At 43.5% G+C, this 23,879-nt stretch overlaps 1 protein-coding gene across 2 annotated transcripts in view; it reads left to right on the plus strand.

Annotated features, from left to right (window-relative positions):
- LOC126108673 (sodium/potassium/calcium exchanger 3) overlaps positions 1 to 23,879 on the plus strand; it is a 690,465-nt gene that overhangs the window by 660,358 nt on the left and 6,228 nt on the right. For both annotated transcript variants that reach the window (XM_049913982.1, XM_049913981.1), the window contains exons 8-9: positions 87 to 188; positions 8,132 to 8,342. In XM_049913982.1, the coding sequence (XP_049769939.1) occupies positions 87 to 188; positions 8,132 to 8,342 (313 nt within the window). The remainder of the gene's footprint in view (positions 1 to 86; positions 189 to 8,131; positions 8,343 to 23,879) is intronic.

Consider the following 23,879-nt stretch of genomic DNA (forward strand, 5'->3'; position numbering starts at 1 on the left):
TCCGTCTCGTTTTCGCTTGGCGAGTCACGTGTACCGCACCAGATACACAGGTTTCGCTCATTTTGACACCTCCATACTTGTTTCAGGAGACACGCTGAAGATTCCAGACTCTGTGATGGGCATCACGTTCCTGGCGGCTGGAACCAGCGTTCCAGAGGCGGTCTCCAGTGTGATCGTCGCTAAGCAAGGTACTTGTCATTCGTTTCCTCCTCTGCAGTCTAATCTGCAATTTTAATTTTCCTGTTAATACTAGTGTTGACTCCACATGCTGTATGCAGAAATAAGAGTTCAGATAGCGCCAGTGCTTCTTAGCAAGTTGCGAAGAAGTGGAAGGTGAAATCAAATAACACATTTTTCTTTTCCCCTGTAAAGACTATAAAGTTCATCCCTGCAAAAGGAGTGTCTTCTTACTTTTCTTATACCAGTTTCCCCCCCCCCCCTTTTTTTTGATTCATCAGTGTTCTGACTGGTTTGATACGGCCCGCCACGATTTCCCCTCCTCTGCAAACCTCTTCATCTCAGAGTAACACTTGCAACCTACGTCCTCAATTATTTGCTGTGTGTACTCCAATCTCTGTCTTCCTCTACAGTTTTTGCCCTCTACAGCTCCCTCTAGTACCACGGAAGTCATTCCCTCATGTCTTGGCAGGTGTCCTATCATCCTGTCCCTTCTCCTTATCAGTGTTTTCCACATATTCCTTTCCTCTCCGATTCTGCGCAGTCCACCTAATTTTCAACATTAGTCTGTAGCACCACATGCTTCGATTCTCCTCTGTTCCACCTTTCCCACAGTTCGTATTTCACTACCATACAATGATGTACTCCAGACGTACATTCTCAAAAATTACTTCCTTAAATTAAGGCCAATTAGTAGACGTCTCTTGACCAGGAATACCCTTTTCTCCATTGCTAGTCTGCTATTGATGTCCTCCATGCTCTTCCCATCATTGGTTATTTTACTACTTTCGCTCTCTTTGGTATTGCTCGCGTAACAATTAATATATTTATAAATGGATGTGATAAAATATGTTACTACGAAAAGAGCCGTGAAATACTTTTTAGGGATGCTGTGCTGTGAGTTACTTTGGATCATTAATTTTCAACAAAACAAAATGTATTATGTTCCTGTTATTCTGGATCTGGCTTTCTCGAAAAGGAACATTGTTTCGTCACTGTAACCCGCTATAAAGTTTAACATATCTTTCTTACTTTACACTTTTGGAAAAGGTTGTAGTTGTTGTTGTTGTTGTGGTCTTCAGTCCTGAGACTGGTTTGAAGCAGCTCTCCATGCTACTCTATCCTGTGCAAGCTGCTTCATCTCCCAGTACCTACTGCAACCTACATCCTTCTGAATCTCCTTAGCGTATTCATCTCTTGATCTTCCTCTACGATTTTTACCCTCCACGCTGCCCTCCAATACTAAATTTGTGATCCCTTGATGCCTCAGAACATGTCCTACTAACCGGTCCTTTCTTTTTGTCACGGTGTGCCACAAATTCCTCTTCTCCCCAATCCTATTCAATACCTCCTCATTAGTTATGTGATCTACCCAACTAATCTTCAGCATTCTTCTGTAGCACCACATTTCGAAAGCTTCTGTTCTCTTCTTGTCCAGTCTATTTATCGTCCACGTTTCACTTCCATACATGGCTACACTCCATACAAATACTTTCAGAAACGACTTCCTGACACTTAAATCTATATTCGATGTTAACAAATTCCTCTTCTTCAGAAGCGCTTTCCTTGCCATTGCCAGTCTACAGTTTATATCCTCTCTACTTCGACCATCATCAGTTATTTTGCTCCCCAAATAGCAAAGCTCATTTACTACTTTAAGTGTCTCATTTCCTAATCTAATTCCCTTACCATCACCCGACTTAATTCGACTACATTCCATTATCCTCGTTTTGCTTTTGTTGATGTTCATGTTTTATCTTCTTTTCAAGACACTGCCCATTCCGTTCAACTGCTCTTCCAAGTCCTTTGCTGTCTCTGATAGAATTAAAATGTCATCAACGAACCTCAAAGTTTTTATTTCTTCTCCATGGATTTTAATACCTACTCCGAATTTTGAAAAGGCTACGGAAAATTATTTCGTTATCAATACTGATGTTACAGTACGCAATGTTTTTTCAACATCAAAATTTTGCAGTGGATTTTTGTTCACATTAACATACCAATAAGTACCACGACTAACACGAGGACATGAGACTATTATCAGAGAAAAATATGTTTCTACTATAATGTTTGCCAGACCAGAACTACGCGCGCAAGATTTCTTGTATGTCATGAAGGTAAATTGTCTTTTTGCACTGTTAATAATATAACATCATCCGCAGCCCGCCTCCACCTGTAAAACACATCATAAAATCTGATGCTCTGCCCTACAATTCCGAAAGTTGAAAGAAATAATTTTAGTTCACTATTATCTGTCCGCTTCTTTGCGGTATGATTGGTTTCATTTAATGCAGTCTGAATGAGCCGCGGCTGCGGCTCGTTCGTTCGTAGCGCAGCTCTGCACCACGAATAATATTTAAATAGCTGAAAATGTCTTAAAAGGGTGGGATAAAATACCAGGCAAGCTTATTACAAATCATAACGCAAGTTTTTACTAAGTAATTATATTCAAAACATTTAGACAGATTAAATTCTTACACACCTTTACAAATCGTTGCCTAATGGCGTCCTTCTCTCAATCTTGACAAAAGAATACTACACAAGCATACAATATGGCGTCACAGGCTCTTCCTACTCACGTAACTCCAAAAAGACGACGACAGAGAAATTAATCCTCGGTCGCTACTACTTCCCTTGGTTTGATACATTTAAATCTTTGGTCGATATTTAATAAGTACCGTCTGTGGCGGTTTCAGTACTTGCCGACACAGATATTATCTGTAAATAAGATATAAAAAAACTGCAACCAGTAACTTTTTTGAATAATTATGTTTTAGTCTGTGAACTGGTTTTCGAACCTTTCCAGGTTCATCTTCAGATGGTTTCAGGAAGTTACATCATTATTGCTAGCATAATGCTGGGTACTGGCTCTATGACAAAAAGATGGAACACACTTAAATTTATCGCCATGACTATAACTTATCTGTCGATATGGGTGTAGTTAGTTTTTCACCCCCTGCGACAGTATAGGCGGCTTTTTTCGGTTAATGTGCATCTGTCTGCCTCCATTTTGATATTCAGTTGTTGTCTCACTACACACACTTCCACACAAACTATATTAATTTCCACTCTGACGGCAAGACTTTTCCAGCATACAGCATGCGCTTTACAACTGTTGCTTGTAACAAAGATCTTGACAGAAAGATATGGCATAGACCTACTTTGCACAGGCATGTAATTTGTTCTTCTTTACATGTATTAAGGTCGATATAAGGGCAAATATTTTAATCAGACTGGCTGTAACATGAGAGAACGAAATAAAATAAATAAATAAACTACTACAAGAACAAACTTCAGGTGATCTGATATCTTACTTCTGTTTGTATATTACGTATAATACAGGCAGTTTATAGCGGTTTTTCGTGTGTGATTGGCGTTAACATGGATATCCATGAATCAATGCTACAGAGTTATTTTATCTGCAGTGAGATGCAGCTGTCTGTTAGACTAGGACATTTACATTTAAATTTAAATTAATAACTAACCTTCAGATGAACTGTTGACTTACATCTGTTGTTATGTTAACATGATCTGGGGTATTAGCAAGAGTGGCTTCTGTTTATTTTAGCTAAACGTATATGTATAAAAGTTATAGTGATTGTAATGGACTAAAACTGTTTGTATGGCTGTTCACTTTATATTTAAAAACCATGAACAAAAGTTCTTTAACTGTTGACTTATTTTTATCCTAACATTAAAGTGATCTGGAATATTGGTAAAGGCAGCTTCTGTTTGTTCCAACTAGAAGTAATATGTGTAAAAGTACTGATTTATGTTGGCAGTAGAGGGCTTTAACATTTAAAAATATAGTACAGGTTTTATTCTGTGGTAGGATATTACATTGGCACCGGTGTAGTTAGGATGTAAGGAGGGGGAGGGGGGGGTTCGTTGATGGGGGGGGGGGGGGGAAGATGGAGAGGCGGTGTAGGGTTCGTTGACTGGTTAGTTGCTTTGAACTAGTAGAAGGAAAAATTTGTTTCTCAGTTCAATTTGATCATTGAGTAGGTAGTCAGGTGCTGTATTTGTGTAGATAAATATTTCAATTTCTTCAAGAGGGTCAAGTATTGTGCCTTCGTTGGCAAAATGAAGTATTTGGAGATTCTCTTCTATGTTGTTTGCAGAATGATTGTGTTGGGCAAGATGCCTCACATGCCACCATCAGAAGATGAACTTGAAAAGGTTCGAAAACTGGTTCAAGGAATAAAACATAATTATTCAAAAAAGTGACTGGTTGCAGTTTTGTATAACTTATTTACATTCAATATACAGTCACGGTTCTAAAAGATCCGTAATGAATAAGCACAACAGATATTATCTTTAAAAAAATGGATACATAATAATATACAAGTATAAAACATGACACATAATGGTTTCTCTTTATTACATAACGTTCACACAATCATTGTCCATGCAGAAATAAAATTACAGTCATCCAGTTCAATTATGTTTTTTCTTTTTTTACCACATATAATATGTGTTTTGCCAGGAGACGTTACATTGCCTAGGTAGCAGAATTCCTTAACTTCATCTGCTTTGTGACCATCAATCCTGATGTTAGGTTTCTCGCTATTCTCATTTCTACTGCTACCCATTACGTTCCTCTTTCCTTGATTTACTCTCAATCCATATTCTGTACTCATTAGAACATTCATTCCGTTCAGTAGGTCATGTAATTCTTCTTCACTTTCACTCAGGATAGCAATGTCATCAGCGAATCATATCATTGATATCCTTTCACCTTGTATTTTAATTCCACTCCTGAACCTTTCTTTTATTTCCATCATTGCTTCCTCGGTGTACAGATTGAAGAGTAGGGGCGAAAGGCGACAGCCTTGTCTCACACCCTTCTCAATACGAGCACTTCGTTCTTGGTCGTCTACTCTTATTTTTCCCTCTTGGCTGTTGTACATATTGTATATGACCCATCTCTCCCTACGGCTTATCCCTACTTTTTTTCCAGAATTTCGAACAGCTTGCACCATTTTATATTGTCGAACGCTTTTTCCAGGTCGACAAATCCTGTGAAAGTGTATTGATTTTTCTTTAGCCTTGCTTCCATTATTAGCCGTAACGTCAGAATTGCCTCTCTCGTCCCTTTACTTTTCCTAAAGCCAAACTGATCGTCACCTAGCGCATCCTCAATTTTCTTTTCCATTCTTCTGTATATTATTCTTGTAAGCAACTAGAATGCGTGAGTTGTTAAGCTGATTGTGCGATAATTCTAGCACTTGCCAGCTCTTCGGAATTGTGTGGATGATGCTTCCCCGAAAGTCAGATGGTATATCGCCAGACTCATATATTCTACACACCAACGTGAATAGTCGTTTTGTTGCCAGTTCCCCTTATGATTTTAGAAATTCTGGTGGAATGTTATCAAATCCTTCCGCCTTATTTGACCTTAAGTCCTCCACAGGTCTAAATTCTGATTCTAATTCTGGATCCCCATGTACAGACAGTAAACTTGCTCCTTACGAAAGGAATGTCTCCTTAGTTTTCTTATACCCATTGTAGCCAACAAAATAGCAGGGTGGGTTTAATTGTGGTGCTCTAAAATCTTTTCACATTGCAAACAGTGAATGTTACTGAGCTCTTCTCACAGACACTGGACGGTATTCCAACAGGAGCCTTCCAGAAGTCGTTCGAGAACTGGAAGCAGTGCCAGTGTAGCTGTTGAAGTGAACAATACTGATGCGGGCAATCATTCGTTACATTTTCGCTTCCGCTAAATTTCTTTTGAAGAGTATCAGACCAATATCGAGCCACATCCTGTGCTTCATTCTTGGCAAGGTGTGGGTCGTCAAGGTGGGGCAGTTCGGATATTAAAGATGACGCTCCATGTCCTGGAGTTCACCACAGTCGTATTTGTTGTCTGTTTCGTCATTTACGCCCCGTTTAAGTAGATTTGTTTTGACTACCGCCACACCCATTCTCGTGCAATTTAGTGTTCTGCTGGGCCTTTCCTTCAAGGCAGGACAGTCCGTTGGGAAGCTCATTTACGTCGATACTAAGAAATCTCCTGTGGGATTTAAGCCTGCCAGGTTGGCATGCAGCAAGATGTAGGCCATAGACAATGAAGACCTTGCCGTCGTGCGCCCATACAAACCTCTCCATCCATCCTCTGTAGGCCATAGTGCTCATCGAAAGTCTGCTTAAACTTTTCTGTGTGTTCACGTGCCGTTCTTCAGGATCTGACAATCAGGCGACCTTATACATCTTCCCAAATCATTTATTATGTAGGCTGGTTTTGACTGTTTTTGGCAGGTGCATATTCCACCATCGAAAAGAAGAGTGGTCGGGCGGTTGTTCTTAATATAGTCGGTCTGATTCCCCATTGACTATTAGCTACTTTCGCCAGTATGTTGTCCCCGGCAGCAACGTTTTTTTGGGTCCTCTCACAGTGATGTTTTAGGCGTTTTGTAGTTCCCCACATACTTCCTCTGAGGTCTTTACTTGTATGATAACAGCCAGATCATTGGTATACAAGAAACAGGTAGCATGATCTGGTGTTGATTGATTTGTGTATAGATGACATAAAATCGAAATCAAAATAAAAGTAAAATAAATATCTGCCCCTTTACTTTACTATCCCTTGTAATAATGAAAGACGAAGGTCGACTTTACATCTGTCCCCTACAGTAAGCTGTTCCCTACTGTACATGTCCTGGGGTTTGACATAAGGGGACAGGATCAGTGGGGCAAGGGTAGCCAAACAGCTGATGTGTGGGCACATCCAGTGTGCCTGCTGTCGAGGTGGCCATCTGGGCACAGGGACAGTTGGGAAGGGTGGCCGAACAGGTGATGTGTGGACAATCATACCGTAGTGTGTCTGCCCTGAGGGTGGCCATGTCGTCAAGGGACGGTTGGGCAAGGGTGACCGAACAGCAGATGTGTGGACAGTTTTACCATAGTGTGTCTCCCCTGAGGGTGGCCATGTGGGCACGGAGGCAGTTTGGCAAGGGTGTGCTAACAGCTGAAGTGTGGGTAGTCTTACCCTAGTGTGTCTGCCATGAGGGTGGCCATGTGGACACTGCGACAGTTGGGCAAGGGTGGCCAAACATTAGATGTGTGGACAGCCATGCCCTAGAGTGCCTGCCCTGGGAGTAGTCATGTGGGCACAGCTACAGTTGGGCAAGGGTCGCCAAACAGCTGATGTATGGGCAGTCTTACCCTAGTGTGCCAGTCCTGAGGGTGCCCATGTGGGCACAGGGACAGTTGGGCAAGGGTGGCCGAACAGCTGATGTGTGGGCAGTCTTGCCCAAGTGTACCAGTCCTGTGGGTGGCAATGTGAGCACAGCCACAGTTGGGCAAGGGTCGCCAAACATCAGATGTGTGGACCAGCCTTGCCATAGTGTGTCTGCCCTGAGGGTGGTCATGTGGGCACTGGGACAGTTGGGCAAGGGTGGCTGAACAGGTGATGTGTGGACAATCTTACTGTAGTGTGTCTGCCCTGAGAGTGGCCATGTCATCAAGGGACAGTTGGGCAAGGATGACCAAACAGCTGCTGTGTGGGCAGTTTTACCATAGTGTGTCTCCCCTGAGGGTGGCCATGTGGGCACAGAGGCAGTTTGGCAAGGGTGTGCGAACAGCTGATGTATAGGCAGTCTTGCCCTAAAGTGCCTGCCCTGGGAGTGGCTATGTGGACACAGGCAATATCGGGCAAGGGTGGCCAAACAGCTGATGCACAGACAGTCTTGCAGCTGAGCTGATCCCATTGGTCCAGTGATTGCCATTCAGCTTATGATTGTGCAGAAAGCATGCAGTAGGGCGATCTGGCAGGTAGCCTACATGGCCACATCTTCCTACTACCATGATGGGGGATGTCGAGGGGCACCGTTGCTCCTTGGGGTAGCGTTGGAAAGCCAGTTCTGCAGCTTTCGGTGTCTCTGTACCCCCTCACACAGAGAGCAGTGGCTGCCCCTGTGGCCTTCTGACGCGTGCTGTGTGGTGTCCACAGGCCACGGCTCGATGGGCATCAGCAACTCGATCGGCTCCAACACGTTCGACATCCTGCTGTGCCTGGGCCTGCCGTGGCTCATCAAGGCGAGCTTCCTGCCCACCACGGAGGGCCGGCACTACGTGGGCATCAACTCGCGTGGCCTCGAGTACTCGGCCATCTCGCTGCTCTCCACGCTCTTCATGCTCTACGCCGCCTTCTCCCTCAACAAGTAAGTAAATGTCACACATTACAATTCTTTTTTATTTTCCATTCTTCTCGGTATTAAGCTGGGTGGTGTCATCTGTGTGGTGCAGTTTTGTCGACGAGCCTACTTGTTGCCATTATCGTTGTGGTATCCGTGAGAGTTTTCCCCTGCATCCCATCATTGTATGACCTCTCTCCTGCTGTTGTTCTCTCTGTACGATGCGGTCTCAGCTCCTTAATTGCCCGCAGCTCACGGTCCAGTGGCTAGCGTAGCTACCTACCGGGTTGGGGATTTTCTGTGCTCAGGGACTGGGTGTTTGTGTTATCCGCATCATCCCATCATCATTCATGAAACTGGCTGGATTAGACTGTGTAAAGATTGGGAATGTGTACAGTTGAGCACCCCACACTCCAGATATCACTATTGGCTCTTTAGTTGGAATGACATGAGTGGATATTTCTCCATACTGGCGTTGTGCTTTGAGCACTCAAGACTGTATCCCAAATCTTATTTAGTTAGATACCACATTCATCAGTTATATACACTCCTGGAAATGGGAAAAAGAACACATTGACACTGGTGTGTCAGACCCACCATACTTGCTCCGGACACTGCGAGAGGGCTGTACAAGCAATGATCACACGCACGGCACAGCGGACACACCAGGAACCGCGGTGTTGGCCGTCGAATGGCGCTAGCTGCGCAGCATTTGTGCACCGCCGCCGTCAGTGTCAGCCAGTTTGCTGTGGCATACGGAGCTCCATCGCAGTCTTTAACACTGGTAGCATGCCGCGACAGCGTGGACGTGAACCGTATGTGCAGTTGACGGACTTTGAGCGAGGGCGTATAGTGCGCATGCGGGAGGCCGGGTGGACGTACCGCCGAATTGCTCAACACGTGGGGCGTGAGGTCTCCACAGTACATCGATGTTGTCGCCAGTGGTCGGCGGAAGGTGCACGTGCCCGTCGACCTGGGACCGGACCGCAGCGATGCACGGATGCACGCCAAGACCGTAGGATCCTACGCAGTGCCGTAGGGGACCGCACCGCCACTTCCCAGCAAATTAGGGACACTGTTGCTCCTAGGGTATTGGCGAGGACCATTCGCAACCGTCTCCATGAAGCTGGGCTACGGTCCCGCACACCGTTAGGCCGTCTTCCGCTCACGCCCCAACATCGTGCAGCCCGCCTCCAGTGGTGTCGCGACAGGCGTGAATGGAGGGACGAATGGAGACATGTCGTCTTCAGCGATGAGAGTCGCTTCTGCCTCGGTGCCAATGATGGTCGTATGCGTGTTTGGCGCCGTGCAGGTGAGTGCCACAATCAGGACTGCATACGACCGAGGCACACAGGGCCAACACCCGGCATCATGGTGTGGGGAGCGATCTCCTACACTGGCTGTACACCACTGGTGATCGTCGAGGGGCACTGAATAGTGCACGGTACATCCAAACCGTCATCGAACCCATCGTTCTACCATTCCTAGACCGGCAAGGGAACTTGCTGTTCCAACAGGACAATGCACGTCCGCATGTATCCCGTGCCACCCAACGTGCTCTAGAAGGTGTAAGTCAACTACCCTGGCCAGCAAGATCTCCGGATCTGTCCCCCATTGAGCATGTTTGGGACTGGATGAAGCGTCGTCTCACGCGGTCTGCACGTCCAGCACGAACGCTGGACCAACTGAGGCGCCAGGTGGAAATGGCATGGCAAGCCGTTCCACAGGACTACATCCAGTATCTCTACGATCGTCTCCATGGGAGAATAGCAGCCTGCATTGCTGCGAAAGGTGGATATACACTGTACTAGTGCCGACATTGTGCATGCTCTGTTGCCTGTGTCTATGTGCCTGTGGTTCTGTCAGTGTGATCATGTGGTGTATCTGACCCCAGGAATGTGTCAATAAAGTTTCCCCTTCCTGGGACAATGAATTCACGGTGTTCTTATTCAATTTCCAGGAGTGTATAAAGACATAAACTTGTAGCAGGGGCCCACGCCCTTGCTGTAGTGGTAACAACGGTTCCTGTCACGTCATCAGAGTTAAGTACTGTCAGGCTAAACTACCAGTTGGATGGGTGACTGTCCAGGCCAAAACGAGTGCTGTTGGCAAGCGGGGTGGACTCAGCCCTCGTGAGGCCAGTTGAGGAGCTGTTCCAATGAGAAGTAGCGGCTCTGGTCACGGTGATTGCCAGTGGCGATCTGCGACCATATGCCCCTCCACACATGTGTATCCACAGGACATGTGCCCTGTAATTGAAAAAGTGTTGTGATGATCTCGCCATTGGCAAAAGATTCTCGAATAGTCCCCCATTCGGACCTCTTGGAGGAGACTACCAAGGAGGAGGTTACCATGAGAAAAAGACTGAATAATCAATGAAAGGATAATGTTCTGTGAGTTGGGACGTGGTGGCGAAGCTAGAAAATCTGAGAAGGGAAATTTAAAGGCTCAATCTAGATATAGTGGAGTTCAGTGAAGTGGAATGGAAAGAACACTAGGATTTCTGGTCACACTGGGTAATATCAACAGCAGCAGAAAATGGTATAACGGGAGTAGGATTCGTTGTGAATAGGAAGGTAGGGCAGAGATTGTGTTACTGTGAACAGTTCAGTGACAGGGTTGTTCTTATCGGAATCAAAAGCAAAACGACACTGAAAACGATAGTTGAGGTATACCTTCTGACGTCGCTAACTGAAGATGAAGAGAGAGAGAGAGAGAGAGAGAGAGAAATTACATGAAAACATTGAAAAGGTAATACAATCCATAAAGGGAGATGGAAATCTAATACTCATGGAGGACTGGAATGCAGTTGTAGGGGAAGGAGCAGAAGAAATGGTTACAGGAGAATATGGACTTGGGACAAGGAACGAGAGAGCAGAAAGACTAGTTGTATTCGGTAATAAATTTCAGCTAGTACTACCGGATACTCTGTTCAAGTATCACAAAAGGAGGAGGTGTACCTGGAAAAGGCTGGGTGGTACGGGAAGATATCAGTTAGATGACATCATGGTCAGACAGACCAGATACAGACTCAGATCACAGTATAGTAGAGATGAAGAGTATGCTGAAGCTCAAGACTAGTCGGGAAGAATCAATATGCAAAGAAGTAGGATACAGAAGTACTAAGGAAGACGAGATATGCTTGAAGTTCTCTAAGCCTACAGATACAACAATACGGAATGGGCATCTCTAAAAAAGGCAATCACAGAAGTTGAAAAGAAAAAAATAGGTACAAAGAAGGTAATTGCGAAGAAACCATGGGCAACAGAAGATATACTTCAGTTGATCGACAAAAGAAGGAAGTACAAAAATGTTCAGGGAAATTGAGAAATACAGATATACAAGTCGATAAGGAATGAGATAAATAGGAGGTGCAGAGAAGGTAAGACGAAATGGCTGCATTAAGAATGTGAAGAAACCGAAAAAGAAATGATTGTCAGAAGGACTGACTCAGCATACAGGAAAGTCAAAACAACCTTCGATGAAATTAAAAGCAGGGGTGGTAACATCAAGAGTGCAACGATAATTCCGCTGTTAAATGCAGAGGTAAGAACTGATAGGTGGAAAGAGCACATTGAAGGCTTCTGTGATGGGGGAAGATTTGTCTGGTGTGATACTAGAAGAAACAAGAGTCGATTTAGAAGAGATGGGAGATCCAGTATTAGAATCAGAATTTAATAGAGCTCTGGAGGACTTAACATCAAATAAGGCAGAAGTAATAGATACAATTCTATCGTAATTGCTAAAATCATGAGAGGAAGTGGCAACAAAACAACTACTCACGTATATGTGCAGAATGTATGAGCCTCGCGACATACCATCTGACTTTCGGAAAAATATCGTCCACACAATTACGAACATTGCAAGAGCCCACAAATGCGAGAATTACCGCACAATCATGCACCTAAGTTGCTGACAAGAATAATGTACAGAAGAATGGAAAAAAAATTGAGGATATCCTAGATACCGATCAGTTTGGCCTTAGAAAAGGTGAAGACGCCCGAGAGACAAATCTGACGTTGATAACGGAAGCAAGATTAAAACAAAAATCAGGATACGTTCATAGGATTTGTTGACCTGCTGGAAAAAGGAGTTCGACAATGTAGAATGGAGAAAAATAGGGGTAATCTGCAGGTAGAGACGGGTAATACAGAACATATACAAGAGCCAAGAGCGAATAATAAGAGTGGACGATCAAGAACGAGAAGCTTGGGTTAAACAGGGTGTAAGACAGGGATGTAGTCTTTCGCCCCTACTGTTCAATTTGTACATCGAAGAAACAAGATAGAAATAAAAGAAAGGTTCAGAATTAAAATTCAAGGTGAAAGGATATCAATGATACGATTCGCTGATGACATTGCTATTCTGCGTGAAAGTGAAGAAGATTTACATGATCTGCTGACTGGAATGAACAGTCTAATGAGTACAGAGTATGGATTGAGAGTAAATTTAAGAAAGACGAAAGAAGTGAGGAGTAGCAGAAATGAGAACAGCGAGAAACTTAACATCATGGTTGATGGTAAGTAAGTAGATAAAGTTAAGGAATTCTGCTACATAGGCAGCAAAACAACCAATGAAGGACGGAGCAAAAAGGGCATGAAAAGCAGACTACTGGCGAAAAGGGCATTCCTGGCCAAGAAAAGTGTACTAGTATTAAATGTAGACCTTAATTTGAGGAAGAAATTACTGAAAGTGTATGTTTGGAGCCTGTATTGTATGGTAGTGAAACATGGACCGTGGTAAAACCGCAACAGAAAACAATCGAAGAATTTGAGATGTGGCGCTACATACGAATGTTGAAACTCAGGTGGACTGATGAGATAAGGAATGAGGGATTCTGTACAGATCGGAAAGGAAGGAAATGTGTGGAAAACACTGACAAGAAGAAAGGACAAGGTGATGGGACATCGGTTAAGACATCAGCGAATGACTTCCATGGTACTAGAGGGAGTGTAGAGGGTAAAAACTGTAGAGGAAGACAGAGGTTGGAATACATCCATCAAATAATTGAGGACGTAGGTTGCAAGTGCTACTCTGAGATGAAGAGGTTAGCAGAGGAGAGGAATTCGTGGTGGGCCACATCAAACTAAAAAAAGAATGTATCCAGTGAATCCTACCAGTTGAGTATTACATGTAGCCAGTTTGTACCATTGGGCCTTCTGACGCTTGTTGGTTTCCAGCGAACATGGGGAATGTATCGACTGGATTACAGGATATGAAGATCACTGCCTTGACATCGTTTTCCTAAAGCAATCCTACAAATTATTAAAAAACCCAAAAAATTGGTTTTGAAGATTAAAAGATTTCTGAGTGCAATCAAGTTTAAATGTTTCTGGTTTGAGTCGCCAGTAGAAGCATGTATTTGTACTTTCTTAAATTGCATATTAACAAATGGAAATTACTCAGTTTGGTATCAGGAAGAGGAGAATTTTATTCTATGGACACATAAAGAGACTGAGTAAAAGGATAAAACCTATAATTGATAACTGTTTTGACAGAAATCCAAAAATACCAGTGTCATTGAACATAAAAGTTAGAGCAGAAGTGATGGAAATAGAAATAATGGAGGAAGAAACCAAAAAACAGAAAAGTTCAGAGAGAAAGAGTAAATATTTCTTGAGTTTCGAAGAGGAAACAAAGAAAAACATAAGCACAGTATGGACAGAGGACAGATGAGAAGAACATGGGGAAAATATAAAGAACTACTAGAAAGAAGAATAGGAGAGAAGAAAAGAAGGCCATAATTATTTCATATAGTAAACAAGACATTATTTTTAATTACTATTCGCATGAAAATGCTAATTTTTAGTAAAAATTAATAATTGATACAAAAATGTGAATCTTCAAATGGAAAATCAGTTTTTTTTATTTCTAGAACCTGAGAGTATAATTAATGTTTATGTTTTTGATTTAAAAAGAAGGCAGTTCACATGTATGTATCAAATTTCTTTGTATTTTCGTATGGCCAGTAATTAAAAATTAAAAATATTGTTTTCCTTAAGAAAATTTTGATACCATATTTGCTAGTTAACATTTCCATTTGTCCACAAACACGGAATTTAAAAAAGCTACCGACGAGTTAACTGAAAATCAACAAAACTTCTATGTTTAACTGTGCATGGGAACCTTCTAATCTTTAATGCCAATGTTTTGGAGTTTTTTTTTTAAGAATCGTGTAGTACGCGTTAAGGGAACTGATATCCGAGCAGTGACGTCGATACGCTATAACTATAAAGAGTATCGCCGAGGGCCAGCCTGTGAAGATCCCTTCTTAGTTGGAAACCAACGTGTTTATTTGTAAATGACTACTTTGGTAACCAACTAAGTAAGGTTTGTGTTCAAAGTGCAGTGCAAGTGTGTGGGAAGATCTGCTTACATCATCATGTTCATCATCATCATTGTTGCTGTTATCTTACAGTTGCTGCTGCAACCATTCTCTGTTGTGTGCAGTTGTCAATTGTAGTTAATACTGACACATTATTACTTCCAATAGGTATTCGACAATTTTCTATGCCTCTCCCTCGTCTTCATTCCTAAAATTTTTCCTTTCAACATGGCTGTTAAGCACTTAGTATCTAAATAAATGTAAAAAAAATATTTTCCCTTTTTTGATGGTTGCCATGATGTTTAACTGGTCATTGATCCCTTTCTTAACGTCTACATTTGATTCTCTTTCTGGTCAGCATTGGTAACTGAGTTCAGTAGCTTCTCAGCACTTCCTTTTGGTCTCTACCATACAGGAGTACACTCCAGCTGGACGTCTTGACAAACTATTTATTTTTTATTTTTTGTGATACTTGAACTTCTCCCAGTGTAACTCATGACCAGGTTGTTCACATGTCTGTGTCCTAGGGGCACAATATTTCAGCAAGCAACGACGTTACCATCATGAGGTGTGTTGAAGAACTGACTACTTAGGAGCTGGCGTAGGGCTTTTATTTCCTCCCCCCCCCCTCCCCCCCCCAAATCCGAGCTGCTGCTAAGTCCACGATCTATATCCAGGAGTGGGTGTGTGGCCAGATTGTCCTCTGTGCCTCCCTCCTACTCTGTCCACGGTTCACACCCAGGGACATATACTACCGTAGTTTGCACTGTTGCTCCAACTGGCCTCAAAGTCAGAGTGTTGTGGCACATGTCCTTTCTCTCCCTAATCAGACTAAGTAGCCACTGAAACTTCCTGCCAGATTAAAACTGTGTGCCCGACCGAGACTCGAACTCGGGACCTTTGTCTTTCGCAGGCAAGTGCTCTACCATCTGAGCTACCCAAGCACGACTCACGCCCGGTCCTCACAGCTTTACTTCTGCCACTATCTCAGTTCGCAGGAAAGCTTCTGTAAAGTTTGGAAGGTAGGAGACGAGGTACTAGCAGAAGTAAAGCTGTGAGGACGGGGCGTGAGTCGTGCTTGGGTAGCTCAGTTGGTAGAGCACTTGCCTGGGAAAGGCAAAGGTCCCGAGTTCGAGTCTCGGTCGGGCACACAGTTTTAATCTGCCAGGAAGTTTCATATCAGCGCACACTCCGCTGCAGAGTGAAAATCTCATTCTGGTAAGTAGCCACTATCACAACTGACCAGCCGTTACTGTACTCGAATCTTGATAGATTCTTTAATGACATTCTCCCGGAAGTTATGGGTCATTTCGATGAGGGAGCCCTGGAATCAACCCAATTGAAGTCTTCTTCTTTTTTTTCTGGCATGTTGACGATACCTTCGTCATATGGCCACATGGTAGAGATAAACTGAATTATTTTGCCATACATCTCAGTTGTCTATATTAGAACACCAGTTTTAACATGGGAGAAGATGTCTTGGTAAAAAACGAGAGTGGACGGCACTTTGGGCCACAGCGTACTATTACAAAAGGCGAACAACCTATACCTACATTCAGACAGCTGCCACCACCCAGAGCAGGGGAATGGGATGCTCAAAATATTGCTACATAGAGCTCACACTCTCTCGGACTTGAGCATTGGAGAACAGTTTTCTGGAAGAACGGATGTACAGAGTGGCAAATTCGGAGAGCCTCATGTTTTGCACCAATAGTACTACCGGCAGAAACAGAAGAGGAACCGAGTGAGGTGGCGCAGCAGCTAGCTCACTGGACTCGCATTCGTGGGGACATCAGTTCAATCCCGCGTCCGGCCATCCTGATTTAGGTTTTCCATGATCTCCCTGAATCGCTCCAGGCAAATGCTGGGATGGTTCCTTCGAAAGAGCATGGACAATTTCCATCCCCATCCTTCCCTAATCCGATGACCTCGCTGTCTGGTCTCCACCCCAAAAACATCCCAACCAACCCCTGAAGAGGAACCTTCCAGAACAATAAAATGAATTTCCAGAAACACCTAGTGAAGGCTATTTTACGACCGCCGCCTAAAACACGGGGAGTGCTTGGTAATGTGAAGGACGACTTTGGGCTGTGCCAGATCAGTGGTCTGTCAGATACAGTAACAAAGTGGCATGATGTACGTATGTCAGATGGTAAGTGATACCGAAAATTGCTGCCGTGGACACTAAGACACAATGTACTGAAGAATCCTAGGAACTCAGCAGTCACAGAATGGAATCACGCAGAAGGGATTACGATAATACTAAGGTTCTGACACAGAGTTCAGGCAGCTGGGACTGTGCCATTAACACTAGGGGTTTCTGCCATTCCTAAAATGGCGGAAAGGGGTCATTTTGACCCCACATAAAATATTTTCATATTTGAATTAAACAAGTACGGGGTTATTACAAATGATTGAAGCGATTTCACAGCTGTACAATAACTTTATTATTTGAGATATTTTCACAATGCTTTGCACAGACATACAAAACCTCAAAAAGTTTTTTTAAGCATTCACAAATGTTCGACATGTGCCCCTTTAGTGATTCGGCAGACATGAAGCCGATAATCAAGTTCCTCCCACACTCGGCGCAGCATGTCCCCATCAATGAGTTGGAAAGCATCGTTGATGCGAGCTCGCAGTTCTGGCACGTTTCTTGGTAGAGGAGGTTTAAACACTGAATCTTTCACATAACCCCACAGAAAGAAATCGCATGGGGTTAAGTCGGGAGAGCGTGGAGGCCATGACATGAATTGCTGATCGTGATCTCCACCACGACCGATCCATCGGTTTTCCAATCTCCTGTTTAAGAAATGCCGAACATCATGATTGAAGTGTGGTGGAGAACCATCCTGTTGAAAGCTGAAGTCGGCGCTGTCGGTCTCCAGTTGTGGCATGAGCCAATTTTCCAGCATGTCCAGATACACGTGTCCTGTAACGTTTTTTTCGCAGAAGAAAAAGGGGCCGTAAACTTTAAACCGTCAGATTGCACAAAACACGTTAGCTTTTGGTGCATTGCGAATTTGCTGCACGAATGCGTGAGGATTCTCTACCGCCCAGATTCGCACATTGTGTCTGTTCACTTCACCATTAAGAAGAAATGTTGCGTCATCACTGAAAACAAGTTTCGCACTGAACGCATCCTCTTCCATGAGCTGTTGCAACCGCGCCGAAAATTCAAAGCGTTTGACTTTGTCATCGGGTGTCAGGGCTTGTAGCAATTGTAAACGGTAAGGCTTCTGCTTTAGCCTTTTCCGTAAGATTTTCCAAACCGCCGGCTGTGGTACGTTTAGCTCCCTGCTTGCTTCATTCGTCGACTTCCGCGGGCTACGCGTGTAACTTGCCCGCACGCGTTCAACCGTTTCTTCGCTCACTGCAGGCCGACCCGTCGATTTCTCCTTACAGAGGCATCCAGAAGCTTTAAACTGCGCATACCATCGCCGAATGGAGTTAGCAGTTGGTGCATCTTTGTCGAACTTCGTCCTGAAGTGTCGTTGTACTGTTATGACTGACTGATGTGAGTGCATTTCAAGCACGACATACGCTTTCTCGACTCCTGTCGCCATTTTGTCTCACTGCGCTCTGGAGCGCTCTGGCGGCAGAAACCTGAAGTGCGGCTTCAGCCGAACAAAACTTTATGAGTTTTTCTACGTATCTGTAGTGTGTCGTGACCATGTGTCAATGAATGGAGCTACAGTGAATTTATGAAATCGCTTCAATCATTTGTGATAGCCCTGTACTTTTTTTAGTTTTTGTTAATCCATACTTTATTTCTAATAATCACAACAACTATTTACAATTATAAATAATAATTGTTTCCAGGGCTCTCGGGTGTCCACCCAGGTGTCCATCCGAATGCGATCGTTGAAGTCCCATGATATTTTGGCGAATAACCTTTCCTCCACTATCAGGTGGTTCTGTTGGACATAAATAACACCGACAATGAGCAGACAGACCATTCCATCAGAACCACCTGATGATGGCGGAAAGGTTATTCACTGGAATATCGTGGGACTTCAACAATTGCATCCAGCTGGACACCCAGGAGACCTGGAAACAACACATATGCTGGAAAATCCTCTAATCACATATAAATAATAATTACTAATTTACCTGAACAACAATGTATCGTACAAATTTATTGTAGCTACGGCTACGGGGTATGAAAGGGAAGCAGTGGTTGGGAAGGGAGTGAGACAGGGTTGTAGCCTCTCCCCGATGTTATTCAATCTGTATATTGAGCAAGCAGTAAAGGAAACAAAAGAAAAATTCGGAGTAGGTATTAAAATTCATGGAGAAGAAGTAAAAACTTTGAGGTTCGCCGATGACATTGTAATTCTGTCAGAGACAGCAAAGGACTTGGAAGAGCAGTTGAACGGAATGGACAGTGTCTTGAAAGGAGGATATAAGATGAACATCAACAAAAGCAAAACGAGGATAATGGAATGTAGTCAAATTAAGTCGGGTGATGCTGAGGGAATTAGATTAGGAAATGAGACACTTAAAGTAGTAAAGGAGTTTTGCTATTTAGGGAGTAAAATAACCGAAGATGGTCGAAGTAGAGAGGATTTAAAATGTAGACTTTCAATGGCAAGGAAAGCGTTTCTCAAGAAGAGGAATTTGTTAACATCGAGTATAGATTTAAGTGTCAGGAAGTCGTTTCTGAAAGTATTTGTATGGAGTGTAGCCATGTATGGAAGTGAAACGTGGACAATAAATAGTTTGGACAAGAAGAGAATAGAAGCTTTCGAAATGTGGTGCTACAGAAGAATGCTGAAGATTAGATGGGTAGATCACATAGCTAATGAGGAGGTACTGAATAGGATTGGGAAGAAGAGAAGTTTGTGGCACAACTTGACTAGAAGAAGGGATCGTTTGGTAGGACATGTTTTGAGGCATCAAGGGATCACAAATTTAGCATTGGAGGGCAGTGTGGAGGGTAACAATCGTAGAGGGTGACCAAGAGAGGAATACACTAAGCAGATTCAGAAGGATGTAGGTTGCAGTAGGTACTGGGAGATGAAGAAGCTTGCGCAGGATAGAGTGGCATGGAGAGCTGCATCAAACCAGTCTCTGAACTGAAGACCACAACAACACGGCTAACAAGATTCTTAACTATAAATTTTACTTTATTAACTCTTCATACAACCTTCGAGACACATTTAGTATATTTGGTCCATTTTACTCTCACATGTGTTTTACAAACAGCTCTGTATTACTTTTCACTCAAGTCATTTGAAGCTGCCGGGTAGATCACATAGCTAATGAGGAGGTACTGAATAGGATTGGGAAGAAGAGAAGTTTGTGGCACAACTTGACTAGAAGAAGGGATCGTTTGGTAGGACATGTTTTGAGGCATCAAGGGATCACAAATTTAGCATTGGAGGGCAGTGTGGAGGGTAACAATCGTAGAGGGTGACCAAGAGAGGAATACACTAAGCAGATTCAGAAGGATGTAGGTTGCAGTAGGTACTGGGAGATGAAGAAGCTTGCGCAGGATAGAGTGGCATGGAGAGCTGCATCAAACCAGTCTCTGAACTGAAGACCACAACAACACGGCTAACAAGATTCTTAACTATAAATTTTACTTTATTAACTCTTCATACAACCTTCGAGACACATTTAGTATATTTGGTCCATTTTACTCTCACATGTGTTTTACAAACAGCTCTGTATTACTTTTCACTCAAGTCATTTGAAGCTGCCGGACACACTTAGCACAGGTGATACATGTTTTACGAGCACGTTTCCTACACACGGCCTTGTGGCACTTTACCCAGTTTTCGCTGGTCTTGTTGCCTTTGCAGAGGCTGATTCGGCACTTCCTCCGCTTTCTACGTGATTTCAGTCCCATGTCCTTTGCCTGATGTTCTTGCTCTTTCGTTCCCTTGAGTACATTTGCCAGTTGAAGCATGAACTTCTTCCTTTCGATTTTCTTGTGTGTTGCTATGTTGTAGGTGACCCATCCATTTATTGACGCCATGTCCAGTATGTTGTGGAAGACATGCATTGCCCACCTCCTACATCCAACCTTCATAGTATATTTACCGGTAATTTGATCAACCACATCCACCCCGTACTTTGTTGCATTGTAGAGCGTTATGGTTTCTGGTTGTGCAGTATTGTGGTGGAGTGTATGTCAGCATTCGGCTTCCTTACTTCATCGGGAATTTCACAGTGGATGTTGCTCGTTGTACCAACTAATGAAGTTTTCTTTTCTTTGAGTTTTTTTAGCAAGTTGAAGAGACGTAAAGAAGTTGTCTGCGGTCACATTTCTTCATTGATTTACAAATGCCTCCGTTAGACGCTGAACGATGTACTCTCCAAGTGGTTGTTTCTCTCTATGCCTGTCCTCTTTTCCGAGGTATGGGAAAGCATTGCATGTATGCTTTAACGTTACATCAACAGCCAACCAGAATTTGAGACCATATTTGTCTGGTTTGTTGGACACGAACTGAGTAAACCTGCATCTTTCTTTGCTCGGTAACAGTTGCTCGTCAATGGTGATATTTTATCCAGGGCAGTAAGCACGAATACTGTTTTCAATCAATTTTCCCCAAATTTCAAATACAAGAGCGAATTTGTTGGCTGCCAGGCATTCACCACAGGTTCATTTTTCATCAAAACGTAGAAATCTGAGAAGCTCCTGAAATCTGTCCCATGGAATAATGTCATTAATAAAGTAGGCCCCCAATAAAGCGACTAGAGATCACCGACAGACATACCTTTTGAACACAAACACCCCGAACATACATGATGGCTACCAGTTTCTCTAGTTCCTCCCGTGACACAGTCTAGTCATTGTTTTTAGTACTTTTCGAGCATTTAATTCTGTGTATTTCTTCAGGAGACGTGGCATTGCTTCATCAAAAATAAGACGATAGGCACTTACGACAGAACAGTCCAATCGTTGTCAACCATAAGCAGTGGGACCTCCTGTCTCCTTCAGAACATTCGCAGCTGACCGCCTTCCAGAAGATAAATAGTTTCCAATCGCCCGCACGATTCCATCACCTGCAATCATTTTTTTAGACGCTTCCAGCTGTACCTGCAGTGGTGAAAGAGGTGATGACTGATGTATATCAGCATCTGAATCCTCTTCCACTAATCGCTCCTCGTTCACAATGTTTTCATCTTCACTTGTGTCAGGTACATTATCATCATCTTCACCAGTGAAGTCAATTTCCAATTCAACTTCGGAATATTCTAAGACATGTAGCACTTCTTCATCAGAAATTCCGCACTGGCGACAGATGTTTGGAAACGTGTTTCACGCACAAAGACTGCCTGAGTGACACAACATAAGCTGTGGCAGACTGGAAAGTATGCGTGCCAAGTTGCAACAATGAGGAGCAATTGCTCTGCGTTACTGCTCACTGTTGACACTCTATTGTTGGATAATTTACTTACACTCAGAAGAGAAATTACAGTATAGTGAATGAAATGGCTAAGAAAATTAAAAGACGTTAAAGTAACCTCTGGCGTGCCACAGGGGAGTGTTACGGGACCATTTCTTTTCACAATATATATAAATGACCTAGTAGATAGTGTCGGAAGTTCCGTGCGGCTTTTCGCGGATGATGCTGTAGTATACAGAGAAGTTGCAGCATTAGAAAATTGTAGCGAAATGCAGGAAGATCTGCAGCGGATAGGCACTTGGTGCAGGGAGTGGCAACTGACCCTTAACGTAGACAGATGTAATGTATTGCGAATACATAGAAAGAAGGATGCTTTATTGTATGATTATATGATAGCGGAACAAACACTGGTAGCAGTTACTTCTGTAAAATATCTGGGAGTATGCGTGCGGAACGATTTGAAGTGGAATGATCATATAAAATTAATTGTTGGTAAGGCGGGTACCAGGTTGAGATTCATTGGGAGAGTCCTTAGAAAATGTAGTCCATCAACAAAGGAGGTGGCTTACAAAACACTTGTTCGACCTGTACTTGAGTATTGCTCATCAGTGTGGGATCCGTACCAGGTCGGGTTGACGGAGGAGATAGAGAAGATCAAAAGAAGAGCGGCGCGTTTCGTCACAGGGTTATTCGGTAAGCGTGACAGCGTTACGGAGATGTTTGGCAAACTCGAGTGGCAGACTCTGCAAGAGAGGCGCTCTGCATCGCGGTGTAGCTTGCTCGCCAGGTTTCGAGAGGGTGCGTTTCTGGATGAGGTATCGAATATATTGCTTCCCCCTACTTATACCTCCCGAGGAGATCACGAATGAAAAATTAGAGAGATTCGAGCGCGCACGGAGGCTTTCCGGCAGTCGTTCTTCCCGCGAACCATACGCGACTGGAACAGGAAAGGGAGGTAATGACAGTGGCACGTAAAGTGCCCTCCGCCACACACCGTTGGGTGGCTTGCGGAGTATAAATGTAGATGTAGATGTAGATTTTGTAAATACTAAAAACTCTTCAGAAAGAGAAGAAAAATGAGAAAAAGTCATATAATTTCATTAACGAAGTAAATTAATCGGGTATGTCAGTGAACAAAAGATATACGACAGGGGTCATTTTCACCCCTTCCACCATTCTAGTTGCTGAGAATTTGTCCGGGTTGTATGGCCACGGCCCATGGAACTCTTCAACCCCGACGTTTCGTCCAAGGCTATGTTGGACATCTTCGGAGGAGGTCTTGGTTGTGCTGAGCACCTACAAAGATGTCCAACGTAGCCTTGGACGAAACGTCGGGGTTGAAGAGTTCCATGGGCCACGGCCATACAACCCAGAAAATTCTCAGCAGCTAAAACATCCGGTCGTGAATACCTTCATTGTATCACCGTTCTAGTGTTTATAATATACCAACAATCGGCTAAGGCAACAACTGAGCAGTTATTATCGTGGCCACATCCTTTGTAAGGCCTGTGAACCTGCGTGTTGTCTCATTAAGAAGAGGAAGGAGATTTCGCACAGTGAATTCTACATCTGCATCTACATATATACTCCGCTAGCCACCAAGCGGTGTGTGGCGTAGGGCACTATTAGCTCAAAAGTCAATTCCCCCCTCCACCCCTCTTTTCCACTCGCGGATCGCGCAAGGAAAAAACGACTGAACGCCTCACTACGAGCTCTAATTTCCCTCATCTTTGAATGATGGGCGATATGAAAGTTGGAGACAATAAAATATGCTCTACATCCTCCGCGTTTAGTACGTCGTCTACCTGCAAGTGTGTCCCACTTTAAACTTTCTATGAGATTTGTAACGCTCTCGCGATGCTACATGTACCAGTCACTAAT

This window comes from Schistocerca cancellata, chromosome 11, assembly GCF_023864275.1.
Source record: "Schistocerca cancellata isolate TAMUIC-IGC-003103 chromosome 11, iqSchCanc2.1, whole genome shotgun sequence".
Taxonomy (NCBI): Eukaryota; Metazoa; Arthropoda; class Insecta; order Orthoptera; family Acrididae; genus Schistocerca; species Schistocerca cancellata.